Source organism: Nansenia antarctica, assembly GCF_963989245.1.
Source record: "Nansenia antarctica genome assembly, chromosome: 18".
Classification (NCBI taxonomy): Eukaryota; Metazoa; Chordata; class Actinopteri; order Argentiniformes; family Microstomatidae; genus Nansenia; species Nansenia antarctica.
The window spans coordinates 8,958,593-8,977,362 of record NC_137691.1 but is presented as its reverse complement, the minus strand read 5'-3'; the positions used below and the strand labels follow the sequence as shown (position 1 = coordinate 8,977,362).

Here is an 18,770-nt window from a genome sequence, read left to right as displayed (position 1 = left end):
ACCATAAGGGTAACAAGATAGGGATAAATAAATGAATTCAGACAGTATGTAAAAAGCCAATGAGCTGATTTCATTTCAGAAGAATACAAACATACAACATCTTTTGTCTTTTTTTATGATTTGAGTGTCAAAATATCATGCAAAATAAATTCCAAACATAAAAACTGCTCTTATACCAAAACAAAAAAAGAATTATAAAAATAAATGCTGGTTACATCTTCTGCATTACAGATGCAATCATACACAATTCTACTTTTACATACAAGATAGATTTTTTTTCTTTTAATAACACTTTGGTTTAGTTTAAAACAACTTCTATGTAATAAACTGTATAATACAGAAACAGATTTATCTTTAAAAAAAAAGAAATTATGTTAAATTAACTCAAATTTAAAAAAGCATGGAAAAACAAAACACAATGAATTATCCCCCCCCCCCCCCTCCCTCATAAGAGCTCAATACAATTGTGTGTAGCATAGAGAAAAATAACACATACTTCATACCAATTCTCTGTACAATATCTACAATAGTTTGCTGGTGACAGAAACATACTAGGATCTGGGTTAGTGACAGGTGCTTGATGCTCGGATGGTGACGACGAATGAAAGGCCGGACTACAGTCGTTTTTCAGGGTCTTTTTTTTTTACTGGTTTCTAATGCCACACTTACATGGGCTGTTTCCCGGACACAGATTATGCCTTTACTCCTAGACTCTGGACACAGATTAAGCCTTCTTGAATCTTCCAAGAATCCATCTTGAATCTCTATTGCTCTCTAGGTCAGCGGGCTTCACCTGCGTCCAGGAGACCTGCCCATGATGTTGGAAGAGCCAGGTAACCACGGTAACACAACTGCAACAGGATGGACAGACTAGGCTCCTCCCCCTCCCGGTGGCATGGTAGTTGTAGTTCTCTATATAAAATATCACTACGACTCAGTATTGTACACACGCACGCGCACACACACACACACACACTTGACTGACTGATTCTCACTCACTCACACACGACAGACACACACTTGACTGACTCTCACACACACACACACTTGACTGACTGATTCTCACTCTCACACACCTGACTGATTCTCACACACACGACAGACACACACTTGACTGACTGATTCTCACTCACACACAGGACAGACACACACGCACTTGACTGACAGATTCTCACTCACACACAGGACAGACACAAGCACTTGACTGACTGATGCACACACAGGACAGACACACACACACACACACACTTGACTGATTCTCTCTCTCTCTCTCTCTCTCACACACACACACACACACACACACACACAGCAGAGGCCCAGTGAAGATGATGTGTTAATAAGAACCTACATCTAAGCTCAATGTACAGGCGTTCAGGCTATAGATTCTCTGTACACAGCGGAGCTGGCGTGGTAATAGTAGTGTGTGGTCGCAGTTTACAGGGACGAAGCCAATTTGTCATCTAATGAAGGAACATTTGTACAGGAGGAACATTTCTGATATATTCTTGTTTTTTTTGCGTATTTTCTTTCTTTTTTTTTTACATACGATAAATTCTCTGTCTCTTGACCTTCTGTTTTGCTTTTCTTTTTTAATATAATTTACATTCATTGTGCTGCCCAGTGATGCGTTATCTAATCTCGTACTTGGTGTAAACAGAAATAAAACACTACTGTGTGATTGGAGGGAATAGAAAAACAACAGCAACAACAACAACATCGCCACTATTCTACATCTCCAGCGCCATGACTACTCTAGGAGAAAACAGATGCTGTGGTACGCCGGCTGAACGTAATCAACCACAAACAGTGAAACCTTGTCACCTGTTTAAGTCAGGGATGCAGGTGTGTCGAAATCAGTTTCAATTACATCGTCTTGTATTCTGGAACATTGTCGAATCGTTCATTAGAATACTTCATCTGCTTGTAAAGTGTTCTAGAACCACTTCATCTGCTTGAGAATAAACACGAGGCAAACAGAAGATGCCTAGAGTGACGGTAAAATGATTTGATGACCCTTGTTCAACTGCAGACTAGCAGTTTAACTAGGGGAGTGAGTTGGCAAATCGGGAACTCTGCGGGGGCGAGGCTATAGTACATGTGAACTGCATAGCAAAAGCCCACAGAGCAATGTTCTCTATACAACGTCCCAGATCCCCCTTCAGTTCACTGCTCTGATGGGGTCTCTGGACGAAGTGTGTACAGGACAAGGACTGTTTGTAGGCTTCAGGGGTTATAAACATAGCTGCCTTATCACCCAACCAACCACAAGACTCCCTTCAATACCTACTGTACAGACAGACATCAAAGAATCACGGCGAGGGGGGGAAATCGGGACGAAACAACGTCAAAACCCGACGTCTTTCAACTCTGCACGTCAGAAAATGTGTGTGGGGGGGGGTGCTGTCAGAAGGCCAACGAACGAACAAGGGTTAGAATCACTGGGTTATTATCACTGACGACCACAGCAACGATGATGGCGACACCAAAATAACCCTAGTCAACAGCTACAGCCACTACGACCTGTCTAAAAGCAACCAGAGCGACACACTAACACAGTAAATAACAACAATCCTAAAACCCGATAGATTTTAAATAATCGTCGCAGAGAAAGTAAACAGATTAAACGGGGTGGGTGGGTGGGTGGGGGGCGTTCCTCCTTCGTAGGTCGCCCTGATTCCTCTCTCAGCACCGTTAGTCTCACCCTCACCCTCTCCCCCTCCTCCTACTCCCTCTCTAAACGCTAGCAGCCTCAGGTGCAGTCTTTTCTACAGGGTTGCTACTAGTACTACTACTACTACTACTGTTGTTGTTGTCCAGACTGGCAGGGGGCGTGTCTATGCTGACGGGGGGGGGCGTGTCCAAGCTGGCGGTACGCTCCGGTGCGGCTGCAGTCTTAGGGGAGGGGGAGGAGTCTTTGTCTCCTTTGTCTCCTGGTGCCGCCGCCCCAGCGCTGGCTGAGGAGGGTGTGGAGGAGGGTGTGGAGGAGGAGGAGGGGCCAGGTGAGCCCAGGGGCCGTCCTGACACCTGGTAGGCTGCCAGCATCTCCTGGATGCGCTCGGGGGAGGGCTCCCACTTGGCGAAGCCGGCGGTGTTCTGGAGGAAGATGACGGCCGTGCCGTGGACGGCCTTGTAGTACATCTCGTCTCTGTGGGGAAGGAGACAGGGGGGGATGTTTAGCCAACATTGAAATACATTTTGGGGTGGTGTTAGGGCGTTTGGGGTGGTGTTGCAGCGTTTGGGGTGGTGTTGCGGCGTTTGGGGAGATGTTGGGGCGTTTGGAGAGGTGTTGGGGCGTTTGGAGAGGTGTTGGGGCGTTTGGGGAGATGTTGGGGCGTTTGGAGAGGTGTTGGGGCGTTTGGAGAGGTGTTGGGGCGTTTGGAGAGGTGTTGGGGCGTTTGGGGAGGTGTTGAAGCCTTTGGGGAGATGTTGGGGCGTTTGGGGAGGTGTTGAAGCCTTTGGGGAGATGTTGGGGGTGTTTGGGGAGGTGTTGGGGTGGCGTTGGGCATTGGGGTGTTTGGAGAGGCGTTGGGTGGGAGACAGACACTCACTTCTTGCAGATGTGCTGCGAGCCGCTGCGGTACTCGTGCTCGAAGGCGGGCACCATCATCTGGTGACGGCGGTACACGCTGGCCTCCATGCGGGTGAGGGCGGGGGTCGGGGGGTCGCGCCACTCCGGGACGAAGATGATGAAGGACAGGGGCTCGCTGGAACGTTCTAGCAGCGTCTGCAGGCACACCAGGGGTTAAACACCAACCGTAAACCCACCCTCCTCACCCCGACCCCAGGCTGACTTCATCTACATAATCTGACTAAAAACAAGCCCACGACCCAGCCGTACACCTGCATCTGAGGTGTGACAATATATACCTCAGGTGAACGATCAAACAAAAATGTGCTTGTGTTACTACTGCGTTACTACTAGGTTGCCACTAGGTTACTACTGCATTACTCAACAGGCTGTTACATCCTCAGAAGTGATGTGGACGTGTCTCACCTCAAAGTGTGTTACCATGGCATCCATCAGCTCCTCGGAGAAGGGAGGGTTGGCCTCGAAGGAGCCGCTGGCCGGAGAGAAGTTCAGAAAGGGCCTGGAAGAGGGAGGGAGGGGAGAGGGGGAGGGACAGGGGGAGAGAGGGGACAGAGAGAGAGGGGAAGGCAAAGAGTAGACCATCATTACAATGGTGCATTCTCTGATGAGCAGCTACACATCCTTTAACAGCCTGTACAGCTTCTTTACTATAAATACGTTTAAAGAAAACAAAAGGAAAAATAAAAACAAATCTTCCTTCTTCTAGCATGGTAACTGCCAGTGGCGCCTGGTCCTAGCATAGATTACTTTCTCTTACGACGACTAATGATAGATGATTCACTCACTGAGACAAATGTATTTCTTGTAAGTCGCTTTTGATAAAGGCGTCTGCTAAAATGCACAAAAATACTAAACGTAAATGTAGAAGGACACCGCTCCCTCTCGGCGCCGGACGGAACCACTCACCCTCTGGACCCGAAGAACCCGTCCGTGTCGGGGAACGCCGAGCAGAACTGTTTGAAGTAGCTGTTGAGCGGCGAGGCGAAGCACTCGAAGCTGACGCCGAACTGCTTGTGGAGGGCCTCGAACACGGGCACAGGCAGCGCCCCCTGGAGGCCGGTCCCCTCGTTCACCCCCGACCCAAACAGCACCTGGGCAACAGGAAAACAGTTGACGTCAGCACGGCGAAACAGTTGACGTCAGCACGGCGAAACAGTGACATCGTCGGGTCACACCAACCCGTATGTTACACAGGAGAAATGGTGGGAAACGGCAAAAGAGAGAGAGAGAGAGAGAGAGAGAGAGAGAGAGAGAGAGAGAGAGAGAGAGAAGGAAAGAGGGAGGTAGCGGCAACTCCTACAGTTTACCTCTTGATAAGGCACCACACAGGTGTGTGTGTCTGTGAGGCCAGGAATACCTCCCTCCCATTTACCTGGTATCTCTTGATATGGCTTGATAAGGTGTGTGTGTGTGTGTGTGTGTGTGTGTGTGTGTGTGTGTGCGTCTGTCAGGCCAGGAATACCTCCCTCCCATTTACCTGGTATCTCTTGATATGGCTTGATAAGGTGTGTGTGTCTGTGAGGCCAGGAATACCTCCCTCCCAATTACCTGGTATCTCTTGATAAGGCACCACACCCGCGACAGGAACTTCTCAAACCTGGGATCGTCTATACAGCTATACCGGTAGAGCAGCTCCTGGAGAACGAACGAATGAACGAACACAGAGACACACACACAGTTGAGTACTACATTATGGGAATTAGAATGTTACTGTTGTGTATGTATGTGTGTGTGTGTGTGTGTGTGTGTGTGTGTGTGTGGGGTCTAACTCCTAGCTTCTCACCAGTTTGTTGAAGTATCCTCGGTTGACCTTGACCATCTCTCCCTTGTAGCGCAGACACGACATGTCGTTCTCGAAGTGCAGCTCTACGCGGGGCTGGGGGGGCGAGGGGAGAGCCAGCCGCACCGGGTAGCAGTACACCAGCCTGTCCTGCAGCTCTGCTGCCTCCGCACCGTCTACACTCAGGAGGGGGGCGGGGGGGGGGGGGAGACAATACACACAGAAGTGAGACATCAGAAATGAATGGTTATGGGGCGCTTAGGTGGCGTAGCGGGTTAAGCGTTGACCATGTAACCGCAGGGTCCCCGGTTCGATTCCGGCCGGGGACATATCCTGCCTCCTCTCTCTCTCACCCATCCTTCCTGTCAAAATCTCTACTGTATCTGTCAATAAAATTAAAAATATGAGTGGGACTGCCCCACTCAGAAAAAAATTACTTAAAAAAATAAAAATAAAGAAATGAATGCCCTACTTAGGCAGGGTCTGGTGGGTGTGGACAAAAAGTATGTGGCCACAATTATGGTCTGGGGCTGTTTTCATGGTTTGGGCTAGGCCTCTTCCACTTAGAGGTGTAGGTGTGCTGCGGTCCTTGAGCAGGGTCTGGTGTTACCATGACGACAGGTGTGTGTGTGTGTGTGTGTGACAGTGTGTGTCTCACCTGTGATGTTACAGTCCTTCAGCAGGGTCTGGTGGGCCTGGCGCGTGCGGCGGACGTACTCGGCGGAGATGTGGTAGATCTTGGTGCAGATGCCCTCCACCGAGTCCTTGGCCACGGCCGTGACGTGGGGACCACACTGCCTCCTCAGGTGGTCCAGACGATCCTATCAGATGGAGGGGGGACATGTGAACACACTGGGGCTGTTGCAGTCGAGTCATACATAATATTGCATAATAACATTCAGCTAGTTTATAGTTTATATATGCAGAATTACGGCTAATGGTTGTCATGTCCATGTTGAAAGTCATAGGCCAAACTACTGGGACTATCTATATACTAACTACTGGTGCGCGCGCATGCACGCAGGCAGGCATGCAGGCACACAGTAAATAAGTAAGTAAAATGTATTTGTATAGCACCTTTCCCAGACCAAGGGTCACAAAGGGCTTTACATATAGAGAACATAATAAACAAGAAACATAATAAAAGAGCGAAAGGCTCGAAAGTCATAGCAGGTTAAAATAGGCAAACAAGTGAAAATAAGAACAAGTAACAGACAACAGGTGTACAACATCAACAGGACACAGAAAGACAGGCCTTTTGGGTCTTTAGCTGGCATGCAGGCACGGGCACGCCCCTGTTTGATCCCGGATGTTGATGGCTTGTGACAAATATTGATGAATATTTTTGATTCTGTAATTCATTCTTTATTTTCATTGTAAATTGTTATACGTTTTTTTTTGTGCCTGCAACTGCAACTCTGTTAACTGTACTGTTGCCTGTCTTGGCTTGTAGATAGAAGACATTTTTATTTTATTTATCTCAACGAGACACCCACCATGTAGTCTTCTTTACTGGCGGAGTGGTCTCTCCGCAGCCAATTCATGGTGTCTTCCACGTTCCACTTCACCACCTTCCTGCTGTCTGGAGTGGCGTTCCTACAGCGACACAGAGACAAGAGCGCTTAGTCATCATGGTCACCAACCCAGTCGTTCAAAAGAGCCATTTGTAAGGGACAAGACAAAAACACACGCATTTCCAAACCCAAAGGCACTCTCCTCTATTCTCAATGTATTATTTGCGATTGGGTGACTTGGCTTTTCTAAGCCGGACAGACATGGTTGGTGTTGTTTGGGGCGGTCGTGGACGTGGCTCTGGCTGTGGAGACAGCAGCTGCAGACTGCAGAGTCTGAGTGATCACCACAAGGTCCACAGACACAGTATATCACAGGGACGTACAGCCAGGCGATGAGCAGGGGAGGCCAGGGGAGGCTAGGGGAGGCCAGGGGAGGCAGACATCAAAGGACGGTGGGCTCATTGTAATGCATGGAACGGAATGAGGAATGGTACCCAACCAGTGTGTGTGTGTGCGTGTGTGTGTGCGTGTGTGTGTGTGCGTGTGTGTGTGTGTGTGTGCGTGATACCATTCCTCATTCCGTTCCGTGCATTACAAGGAGACCCTGTCCTCCGATGTTTGCCTCCACCAGCCTCTGCAGGCTAGGAGGTAGCAACAATGGCCTGACTTTGTACTTCTCTCTGAGAGCGTCTAGTGTCTTACCTCATCCTTGGACCTGCTTCAATGTGTCACATGGCTGATTAAGTGACCTGTGCCCGACCACACCTACCTCGAGTCGATCATTTTCTTGGCAGCTTCGGCGTATTTGAATAAGAGCTTCCTGGCTTCCTCTTTGTACTTGATCCGAGACAGCCTGACGGACAAATGACAAACGGCGGTCAAGGAAACTACCTAATCCACTGCAGGAATTGTAGTAGAAAATATATAGTGCCGGTTTCACAGACAAGGCTTAAGCCTAGTCCTGGACTAAATCACACTTTCAATGTAAAATCTCCATTGAAGATGCTTTTTAGTCCAGGATTAGGCTTAAGCCTTGTCTGTGAAACCGGCCCCTTATATATTATTTAAAAATATATAATATATTTTTTTAATATAAGAATTATAAAAGACTTCACATGCTAAAATGAACTGTATTAGATCAGTGCCTTAAAGGTCCCGTACGTAGATCTGAGCTCTAAAATAGTGTTGACTGGTCATGAATGATAAATCGTTAGCCGTCAACGATTGAGATCTTATGATGAAGACGGTTCAGTGTTGTGCTGCTGTGTTAGTCCAGACATTTCAACAGATCTGGTGCCGGGCAGGACACTGGCCATTACGTGCTTCTCTCACATTTGCTTTGTTTACAAGGATGTGCTCATGTTCAGGACTAATGCTATTGAAAAATGTAGCATCTGCACGTTTTTCAAATTGTCAGTGTGGCCAGTGGGGGCAGCAACATGCAAAACTACATGCTGGACCTTTAACAGTATAAAAAAAAAAAATATATATAAAGCATGAGCTGAACAGAGTGATAGTGAGACATTCACAGTATAGAACATTCATGGTATAGAACATTCATGGTATTCATAGCTTTCATGTGACGTCACAGCATAGTGGAAACGCCCACCTGACGGGCAAAAGGCACTTTTTGCGGGCAAAACCCACTTTTTGCGGGTTAATAACTTTGATTTCCCGTGGGTTAGGAAAATAATTCCAACGTGTCCGGAAAGAGGAGAAGCCAGGGAATCCAAAAGTTTTTGAATGGAGTCGATCCTCCACTCCTATCACCGTGGACACAGCAATGAGCGAATTCCCGGGTAGAAATATCCCCTCGACCCGCTGTTAGCGGGAGTTCCGTCCAGCAGCGGTAGAACTCCCGAACGCCCGGTTGATCGAGTTTCGTATTAAACGTATATGTATACAACAACCTGTAGCGAATACCCTGGCAATCTAACAATTATATTAGTCATGGTCTTTGCTTGGCTGGCTGGCTGCATTAACCTGTTGTTGTTACTTGTATGTTCATTACGTTACTTCAAATGAATGCCCCCTAAGTCAAATCCATCAACTGAAGATAACTCGTGAGTTTAGAATGAGAAGGTTCTATCTCTGTTTAGAATGATAAGGTTCTATCTCCGTTTAGAATGATAAGGTTCTATCTCCGTTTAGAATGATAAGGTTCTATCTCCGTTTAGAATGATATGGTTCTATCTCCGTTTAGGGCAGTTCAGAGATATTGAGCGTCAAAGTTTTGACATTCCATTATGTTTTGTGAGATGGAACCTTTGTATTTTATTAACCGTTTGCGTCCACTCGCCATGTTGCTATGATACTTTTTGCCCGTCAGGTTGGTGGTTGCTAGGGAAGAAACCACGTGACTGAAAGCTATGAATAGAACATTCATGGTATAGAGTAGCTGTGGAGAGGAAGAGAGGAGAGGAGAGGAGGAAAGGAGAGGATGAAAAGAGAGGAGAGGATGAGAATAGAGGAGGAAAGGAGAGGAGAGGAGAAGAGAGGAAAGGAGAGGATGAGAGGAGAGGATGAGAGGATGACAAGAGAGGAGGAAAGGAGAGGAGGTCTTGTTAGATTACTGGCCCACAGCCCTTGGGGGGGTGGTGCCGTCCTGTCTGACCTGATGGGGATGTCGTTCATCACCTCCCTGAACATGGAGGGGGAGATGACCGGGTCGCACTCGCTGGGCAGCAAGGGGTCAGGGCCTTTATCCAGGACCTTCCGCTCCAGCAGCCAGCGGTTGAACGACTCCCGGGGGGGCTCGATACCTGAGGGGGGGGGGGGGCGAAGTGAGTGTGCTGTGTGTGTGTGTGTGTGTGTGTGTTACTTTCTATTTGCATTAGCAGAGGTTGAGGTAGTGCTGTGTGTGTGTGTGTGTGTGTGTTGCGTGGCTACCTTCTCGTTGGTAGCAGAGTTCGTGGTAGTGCTGCCGTAGCTTGGTGACCAGCTGTGCTCTCTGCAGTTCTATCTCAGGGTGGGGGGGCAGGTGGTCCGCGGGGGCCCTCTCTCTGATCACCGCGTTGGTCTGGATGTCCAGGTCCCAGTACACACTGCCAGGAGACACACAGTCACACAGTCCTGTACTTACAGAGCAGGTCATCTGAGGTGAGGTAAGAACGGTATTGTTGTAACACAGGTTCAGCTGAGCGTGTCCATAATCATTTTGGGGGAGGGTAACTTCCATTCAAATTCCTGTCCTGTGGAATTGGACATGGAATTTCTCCGTAGGAATGCAATTACTTTTCTGAACGGTCTGGACCGGAGATGAATCGAGCCAAAATCAAAGGATACACTGGTGTGTGACTGAGGCTGTGTGTGTGTGTGTGTCTCTCTCTACTCAAATTGTGGGTCTGTAGGATGAAGTTTGTGTGTGTGTGTGTATGTATGTGGGTCTCTACTCACATTGTGGGTCTGTAGGATGAAGTGGTGTGGGTGTGTGTGTGTGTGTCTATATTTATTGCAGGTTAAATCTGAATCATATTTGATGTTTTAGGCACATCAGATGCATATTTGATGTTTTGCTCTTTATATAAACAGCACCAAAAAAAAACTCTGATTTCTACCACGAATACCCAAATTGATTTTTTTCCTCCCTTTCTTGCACAATACAGGTTAAATGTCATACCGCTCGAAAGCTACAACGTTACATTTTTGCAGAGTCAGTTACTGCAGAGTCACTCCCCATCTTCCGCCGTAGACTGAAGACCCATCTTTTCTGGCTACACCTGTCACTCCTGAGACCTCTACTGTACTGTTTACCCAGTGCCATAAAAAAAACGACCAATGCCAATGGCTCCAGGCCTGAGCATAGATTACTTACTTACTGTAAATGTATTTGTTATAAGTCGCTTTGGATAAAGGCGTCTGCTAAATGTAAAACATTTTCTCTATTACCTGATTTGAAGTTTAGTAGTACAGGTACACTCTGGGTCGGTCGTGAGGTGGAACATACTGCTTTATTAGCCAAATACAGAAACACCATTGTTTCGGAGCGTATCTCCCTCTAGCTTATTCCCTCCCTGACAACCCAACACATTCTTAAAGGAACAGTAGCAGCAAATGACAATTGCGCTGGTCTTTCAGAATGCTACCTCTGTCTAAACTCATATATATGATATAGTCACTAGTCTGCTAAACAAAGACATGATATGAACAAAAGATCGGAATTAGTCACTTTGCCTGCAGGGTAAACACATTTGCCTGCAGTGTAAACACAATTGCTTGGTATTGAAATTAGTCACTTTAACTGCAGTGTAAACAGGCAAGCCTGTGTGTGAGCTTGTGTGTGTGTGTGGGTGTGTGTGTGTGTGTGTGTGTCTACTTACATAGTGGGTCTGTAGGGTGCAGGGGTGTGTATGTGTGTGTGTGTATGTATGTATGTATGTATGTATGCATGCATGTGTACACAGCTCTACTCACACAGTGGGTCTGTAGGGTGCAGGGGTGGGTGTTGTAGGTGTTTGGGACTGCCCTGTCTTGTCCTTGTCCTCCGGGGTGGTGGTGGAGTTCCAAGGCTTCACCCCGGGCGTGCTGGGTGATATGGGGACCGTGGGGGTCGTCGGGGTCACGGTGACGTCCACCCTGGGCCTCTTGAAGCTGTTGAGACCACCCTGGGCGACGGCCTCCTCTGACGGGCGTCTCTTTCGCTGCCCGTTCCCCACGCTAGCGTCGGCTGCCCCCGGCGCCGCCCCCTCTGCCGGGGCCGCATTCAGACCCAGAGGGTCAGACTAGAGACAGACAGGCAGGCAGACAGCACAGGACGGACAGACAGACAGCATAGGCAGACAGACAGACAGACAGCACAGGAGAGAGGCAGACAGCACGGGACAGACAGGACAGGACAGACAGACAGGCAGCACAAGACAAGACAGCACAAGACAGAGAGCACAGAACAGACAGACACATCAGAAATCTGCTACAATAGATATTATTGAAGGAGTTTAACGTTAGATCATACAGTTTGTATTGTATTTATTGTTTATTGTTTTTGTTGTTTGGAAAGCCCTGTGACATTTGGCTCTGTAAAAAGTGTTATACAAATACATGTGATCAACTGATTGTGATGTTGAATAAGAGTCTAAATGACTGACATGTGAATGTAAACAGTACAGTAGACTCCAGCAAGCAGGACCAGACACAGGTGTGTTGATAGAATGAAAGGAGGTCAAAGTTTAGCCATGGTCCATCAGGTACACGCACACGCACGCGCACACACACAAAACAGATGCTTTTCCCCGCATAACCAAAACAAGCCACCCAGCCGGCCCAGAATGCCCTTGTTGCACTCACAATGACATCATGCTGGCCCAGGACGGGCATCTCCCAAAGCGATTGGTTGGTGAAACGGTTGAAGTAGTACGCCCGGTTCTCCCTCTTACTCCAGCATTTAGACCAGCCCGCTTGGATCAGCTCGTCTGCTCACAGGAGGAGAGGAAAGAAGGATGTGAACAAGGAAAGGGAACAATTATAGGGGATGAACTTATAAGTATTTGAACCAGGCCTGTGTCTGTCTGTCTGTCGTACCAGGGACGCATTTCAATTTCTCTCCTCCTTCGCTCATCTGCACTCACTTGAATAAACTAGGTGAGAGAGCACAGCAAAGAGGCGACCATAGATACCATAGATAGAGGCGACCATAGATACCCCCATAGACCATAGGGGTAGTGGTGGTCTAGTGGATAGTGAGTTGGACTTGTGATCGGAAGGTTGTGAGTTCGAATCCCGCCTGAAGCCACACCACTACTAGTGTGCCCTTGAGTAAGGCACTTAGCCCTCAGTTACTCCAGGGGGAATGTCCCTGTAATTCGTAATTGTAAGTCGCTTTGGATAAAGGCGTCTGCTAAATGGCAAAATTAATTAAAAATTAATAGATGTCCTTACCTGGCAGCTCCTGCATAGCAGAAGGTTTGCTTGTTGAGGGTGAGAGGTCAGGGCCCTGCCTAGCAGACCCGGAGGGAGACATAACCAGAGTGGTCCCGTCCCCCTTCTCTGTTCCATGGTTCTCAGTGGCCATCTCTCCTCATCTGTCCTCTCCTGGAAGGGAGACATACACACAACCGTTAGGATAACATCCTCTGATCTACATAGTAATACCCGTTGGATACATCAACACTGGTGGAGTTCGACTGGTGGAGGTATCGAGGAGGGGTCACTGGCTTGCGCTTTATATTGAATCTAAACATGTTTATTGGGTCTCTGAATGCTTGAATGTAAACAACGTCCCACGATCTCCTACTACGTAGCTATGATCAAAGGTTGAAATATATTGGCACGATTGAAGGTTTAGGTTGAAATATATTGGCACGATTGAAGGTTTAGGTTGAAATATATTGGCACGATTGAAGGTTTTAGGTTTAAATATATTGGCACGATTGAAGGTTTAGGTTTAAATATATTGGCACGATTGAAGGTTTAGGGTTTAAATATATTGGCACGATTGAAGGTTTAGGTTGAATATTGGCACGATTGAAGGTTTAGGTTTAAATACATTGGCACGATTGAAAGGTTTAGGTTGAAATATATTGGCACGATTGAAGGTTTAGGTTTAAATATATTGGCACGATTGAAGGTTTTAGGTTGAAATATATTGGCACGATTGAAGGTTTTAGGTTGAAATATATTGGCACGATTGAAGGTTTTAGGTTGAAATATATTGGCACGATTGAAGGTTTAGGTTGAAATATATTGGCACGATTTAAGGTTTTGGGTTTAAATATATTGGCACGATTGAAGGTTTAGGTTGAAATATATTGGCACGATTGAAGGTTTAGGTTGAAATATATTGGCATGATTGAAGGTTTAGGTTGAAATACTTTGGCACGATTGAAGGTTTAGGTTTAAATATATTGGCACGATTGAAGGTTTAGGTTGAAATATATTGGCACGATTGAAGGTTTTAGGTTTAAATATATTGGCACGATTGAAGGTTTGGGTTGAAATATATTGGCAGTTTGGCACGATTGAAAGGTTTAGGTTGAAATATATTGGCACGATTGAAGGTTTAGGTTTAAATATATTGGCACGATTGAAGGTTTTAGGTTGAAGGAATGTTATGTTATGCTTCACAAGGAAACACACTTGATCTCTCTTGATCGGGACATATAGGCTACGTGTTAGTCTATAATCAGGAAATCGCAACCATGAGCATGGGGATGATTGCTTGTCTAGCCATTCATTCATTCATTCATTGACTAACACTGCCTCAGACTCGAAGTCTAGAAGCAACTTGTCGAGTCAACCAAAACAGTTACTCGTCATGCCAGGGCACAATAATTGCAGTGGAGATCCTGGTAGCTTAGCTATGACAAACGTTCAACTAAAAATGACTTATGGTTTCGATTACGGGGTGTGTGGGGTTTCGATTACTGTCAGCAACAGCGCTTAGCTAACAGTTGGTGAGCTTAGAATTCTAAGGTTCTAGAATCTCCGTTTAGGGCAGTTCAGAGATATTGAGCGTCAAAGTTTTGACATTCCATTATGTTCTGTGAGATGGAACCTTTGTATTTTATGAATTACTAACTCAGAAATGTCAACATTTTAAAAATAACACGACACAGGCATTAATAAACACCTAATGGATCAGATTATGTAAAAAAAACTAAATGTTGACAAAAATGGAGATCCTAGAACCTTATAATTCTAACGTCACGAGTTGGTGGTTTGCTATCCAGGTAATACAATGGTCAGTTCCTTCGAACGAGACGATAATAAACTCGCCTAGCAACAACAAGAACAGTTCAACTCAACGGTTAGAGGGATTAGCTAGCTAGCAGTAGATACATGTCAGCTAAGGGCGCAAACATGTTCAACGTTTTATTTTTTGGGACACTTTCTGTCACAAATCTGAATGACGGTTGACGATGTGTGCTATTGAACATCTCGGGAGATTAGCTAGCTTGGCTTAGCTAGGGCTAGCTAGCAGTAGATACATAGTAAAGGTAAGGGCGCAAAATGTTCAACGTTTTATTTTGGGGACACTTTCAAATCCGAACGATGATGTGTGCTATTGACCATCTCGGAGACGCGTTTTTCAAGATGTCTTGTCTTTCGTCGTAGATAGACAGATAACACGAACGAGAGGGAAAGAACTGAAGGGGCTACGCTACGCATGCGCATTGCTACACCTGCCCACCCCAGTCAGTCCAGAGAGGCTCGCGCTGCGCTGCACAACAAAAGGCATAACGGCAAGCCTCTCCAAACCCAGGCTCGAGCGAGGGGGATACGTGGAAAAACGGGCGAAACTACGGAGGAATACTGGACGAAACAGGGAAATAGAGGTATTAAAATGACCACAACGAGCAGGGGCACAGGTAAATCAGGTCAAATCGGGTAAAGAAGGTGTGTAAAGAAGGTCCGTTTCAAACACACAACACCCCGATATTTTAGGCGCGCACTTTTGAGATGTGACAAGATGGCGATTGGCTTGGCGCGCCTACTCCCAGTCATAGCGATAGCGAGTCAAGCGATATTGTTTGTTTATTTTATGTTTTATTTAATCCGAGCGGGATATTCGGACGCCCCGCGTATTCCGCCACACGTCCGTGCTCTCGTTGACGTGTGGTCGTGGTTGATTCCCTTACCTTGCAGAGGTTTGTCGGGAACCCTGTATGTACAGGCTTCGCTCTATTCAATCCGGACCCGCCTCCGCCTCTCCCTCCCCACCTCCTCTGCCATCTTGTATCGGGGACTCGGGCCTGGGTATTGCGCATGCGCTAGTTTTTAGCTGGAGTTGGAGTCGAACGTTTTGTCGTGGTGAAGTCGCCATATGCAGAGAGGCAGATGGTGACGGAGAAGGACCCATGTGAAACTCTGAAGTAGGGCTTTGATAGTCACCAGTTGTTTTCACAGATCAGTTGTTTTCACAGATTATTTGTTTATTTACATTATCTGTTTTCTATTGTTGGTAAATATGTAAATACGTAAATAAATTTGATTTAATTTAAAAAATATTATATTCATATTGAAACTGCAGATTATTATTTATTAATCTCTGAGTATTGGAGAAGCGGTAGGATTAAATAAGATTATGCTTCTTCCTACTCCTTTTCGGACATGTTAAGTAAATAGTGTTTTTTGTTTTGTTTTTTCTTGGTTTTGTTTTGTTTTTTCTTGTTTTTGTTTTGTGTTTTCTTGTTTTTGTTTTGTTTTTTCTTGTTATAACTATTTCTTTTTTCACATGTTCGAAATAAAGCTTTCATTCATTCATTCAAGTAGCCCCTAACCCGTTTGCTGTTTGAAAATAATGCAAACATGTATTTCACGTATGTATTTGTGTAAGAAGTAACCGGAACTAGTTATTCTGTAATTATTAAGTATGTATTAAGTTAGATAATGCAGTTCTTTCTGCGTTATAATGCAGCCAGTCCTCGCATGGCATGGCATGAACAATTCTCTGTAGTGTGATCGTGGTGTAGGGAGAACAAACCCTTTTTTTTTTTTACATTAATCTGTTGTGTGCATTGATTATCAGAATACACATGTTACTCTTGGTTGTCTATGTTTTGCAGGTTACTAACGTTTTATTATCCACAATGTATCTGATACAGAAGTGTGTGCAATATGCATCTGACTTGTATTTTCATAATTCAATAGCTCAACGTTTTCTTGTATCTGGCAAATTAATAAACTCATGAATCAGTAGATAAATAAATTGTTGCAATTCAAGTTGTCTTTGTTGTCATTCTGGGGATTTATTTGTATTTTTGGTGAGAATAGATTAGATTAGATTCAACTTCATTGTCATTGTACTGAGTACTGAGACAACACAATGTAGTTTGACATCTAACCAGATAGTAGCATAGTACAGAAGACATGAATAGAATAGAGCATTTTGAGACAACTAGGGTAGTCATTACACCTCATAGACCCCTCTATTATCACAGGAACCAGAGATGTCTGTCTCAGCCACTACCCTCTACTGTAGAGACAGGATCTCAACACTCCCTTTTTATGTTTATTGTCTCAACCTCAGGTGTTTTTCTCAGAAAGTGCAGGGTATTCCATCAACGTTGCTAAAGGAAAATCCAGGCTTATTTTGATCAAATTCTCTAGTCTTGTGAGAATTACCAAAAATAAGCCTGGATTTTCCTTTAGCGACATTGATTGTTTACATATTTTTTTATTTCTGTATTGTTTTAAAATCCCATTAATGTCCTGGGTCAATTTGACCCGGCGAACAAGTACTAACGGGTCCAACAAGGGTTAAACTACTTGAGGCTATACAACGAAGCAAGCGAAAGGATGTATCAAAATAGTTGTACCCTGAATTGGAGCACAGCTATTTCCGATACATGACAAAGTCACAGACTCGATCTGTCAATTGGAATTGCAAAAGAGGAGGATGCTTTCTAGCTAGGCCTATCCTATGTGTTCATAGACCAGTGGTCAAGGAGAATGTCTCACTTTATTTACCCAAGTCCACAGCTTTATTATGGAAACATGAATCATATGACTGTTATGACTGTTGAAATGATCAAACATGTTGAAACATCACTCCTGCAGGGCTGCAATTCAACCATACAATTACCACTGTACGACATGACGACAGTTGGTGCAGAGGGCATGTCCCGCCACATCACATCACGCCATGTCCCATGCCTCTTAGGGTGCCTCCCACCCTCCCACCCCCCACCCTTCCCGGAGCTGCCCTTTCATGCTGACATATACATCAAGGAGGAGGGCTGAACCAGAGCCTCGCCAGAGGCGGTTTGCGTGGTTCATCCTGGAGACACTTCAAGGGAAGCAGCGTAACCATGTGAAGAGAAGGAAAACCCAAGCCTGCTTAATACTCCTGAGGCGGTTCCAGGGTGCTGCCTGGGTGCATTCCATCTCAGCTCAGTGCCCAACACATGTCATGTGACATGGCAGAGCAGAGTAGAGTGGGTCTTTTCTTACTGTAGAGTGGCATTACATCATAAAGTGGCACTTAACCGGTAGGAAAGAAAAATAAAAGGAACCGTATACAATCAAGCAAACGTTGAGGAGATTCTCACTTTGTAAAGCACAGGCTACAATTATACCCCTACTTGGCCTAATTTCCCCCAAGAGATGGTATACATGTAGCAGACATTTATAGCCTTCTACCTCAAGTGCACTGTGGTTTAGTTCAACCTATTATTTATTGAGCCATGTGACACGAACCACCTCAAATTACCTTAGAATCGTGATACCTAGAAAAAGCAAACTTTGGATTCTTAGAACAAAATGCTTAGGTTGTCGCAAATGATAGGGCTGCTCAAATGTCAAGGAAAAGTAATCATTTGTGATCATGCATGTATGTTTATTTGTTTTCAGATGTTGAATGAATGAATGGTCTTTATTGTCATTGCTATAGTACAGGTACCAAACAACGAAATTTGGGAGGGGTGGCTCCCCTGGTGCTAGGAAAGAAAAAAGAAAAAGAAAAAGAAAAAAGAAGGGAAAGGAGCTGGTTTACATAAATAAAGGCTATGTACACTATCCACTATACTATACTGTACAGATAAAACGACTAGGGTTGTCATATTGCACAATAGTGTTACTATAGATGTTCTTCATAATGTTCATGTTTGTGAATGTTTTTATATGCTGCTTCAGGAAATGTATGACTTGTATACCCTGTATTGTGACTCTGAATGCATGTGGACAATGATTTTAAGTTGGCATTTACTTTCAAAGTAAAAAAAAAAAACTGTCTTTATGTGTTGTTGCCACATAAAGTGCCAATCTCCATTTTGAAGCTGCACTGGCATTCTGTTTGTGATCATGTTCTTCTTTTGAAATGACTTATCACCACACTGACTACACACATGACACACACACACACACACACACACACACACACACACACACACTGAGTCACTCCCCTTTCCCCTTAACCTGCTGGTGGCCTATATAAACAGACACTCAGGCAAAG

General features: G+C 45.4%; 1 protein-coding gene across 1 annotated transcript; it reads right to left on the bottom strand.

Annotated features, from left to right (window-relative positions):
- Nucleotides 1-2,733: 2,733 nt before the first annotated feature.
- pcif1 (phosphorylated CTD interacting factor 1) lies at nucleotides 2,734-15,746 on the bottom strand (the record flags this gene model as incomplete). Its single annotated transcript, XM_080548594.1, has 15 exons — nucleotides 15,457-15,746; nucleotides 12,758-12,910; nucleotides 12,167-12,291; nucleotides 11,297-11,604; nucleotides 9,773-9,927; nucleotides 9,498-9,645; nucleotides 7,653-7,736; nucleotides 6,866-6,965; nucleotides 6,028-6,190; nucleotides 5,373-5,545; nucleotides 5,138-5,224; nucleotides 4,496-4,680; nucleotides 3,995-4,088; nucleotides 3,549-3,724; nucleotides 2,734-3,145 (listed from the first exon to the last, which is right to left on the bottom strand). The coding sequence occupies exons 2-15, from the start codon at nucleotides 12,888-12,890 to the stop codon at nucleotides 2,734-2,736; spliced, it is 2,343 nt and encodes a 780-aa protein (XP_080404720.1). The 5' UTR covers nucleotides 12,891-12,910; nucleotides 15,457-15,746.
- Between the last annotated feature and the right edge of the window lie 3,024 nt (nucleotides 15,747-18,770).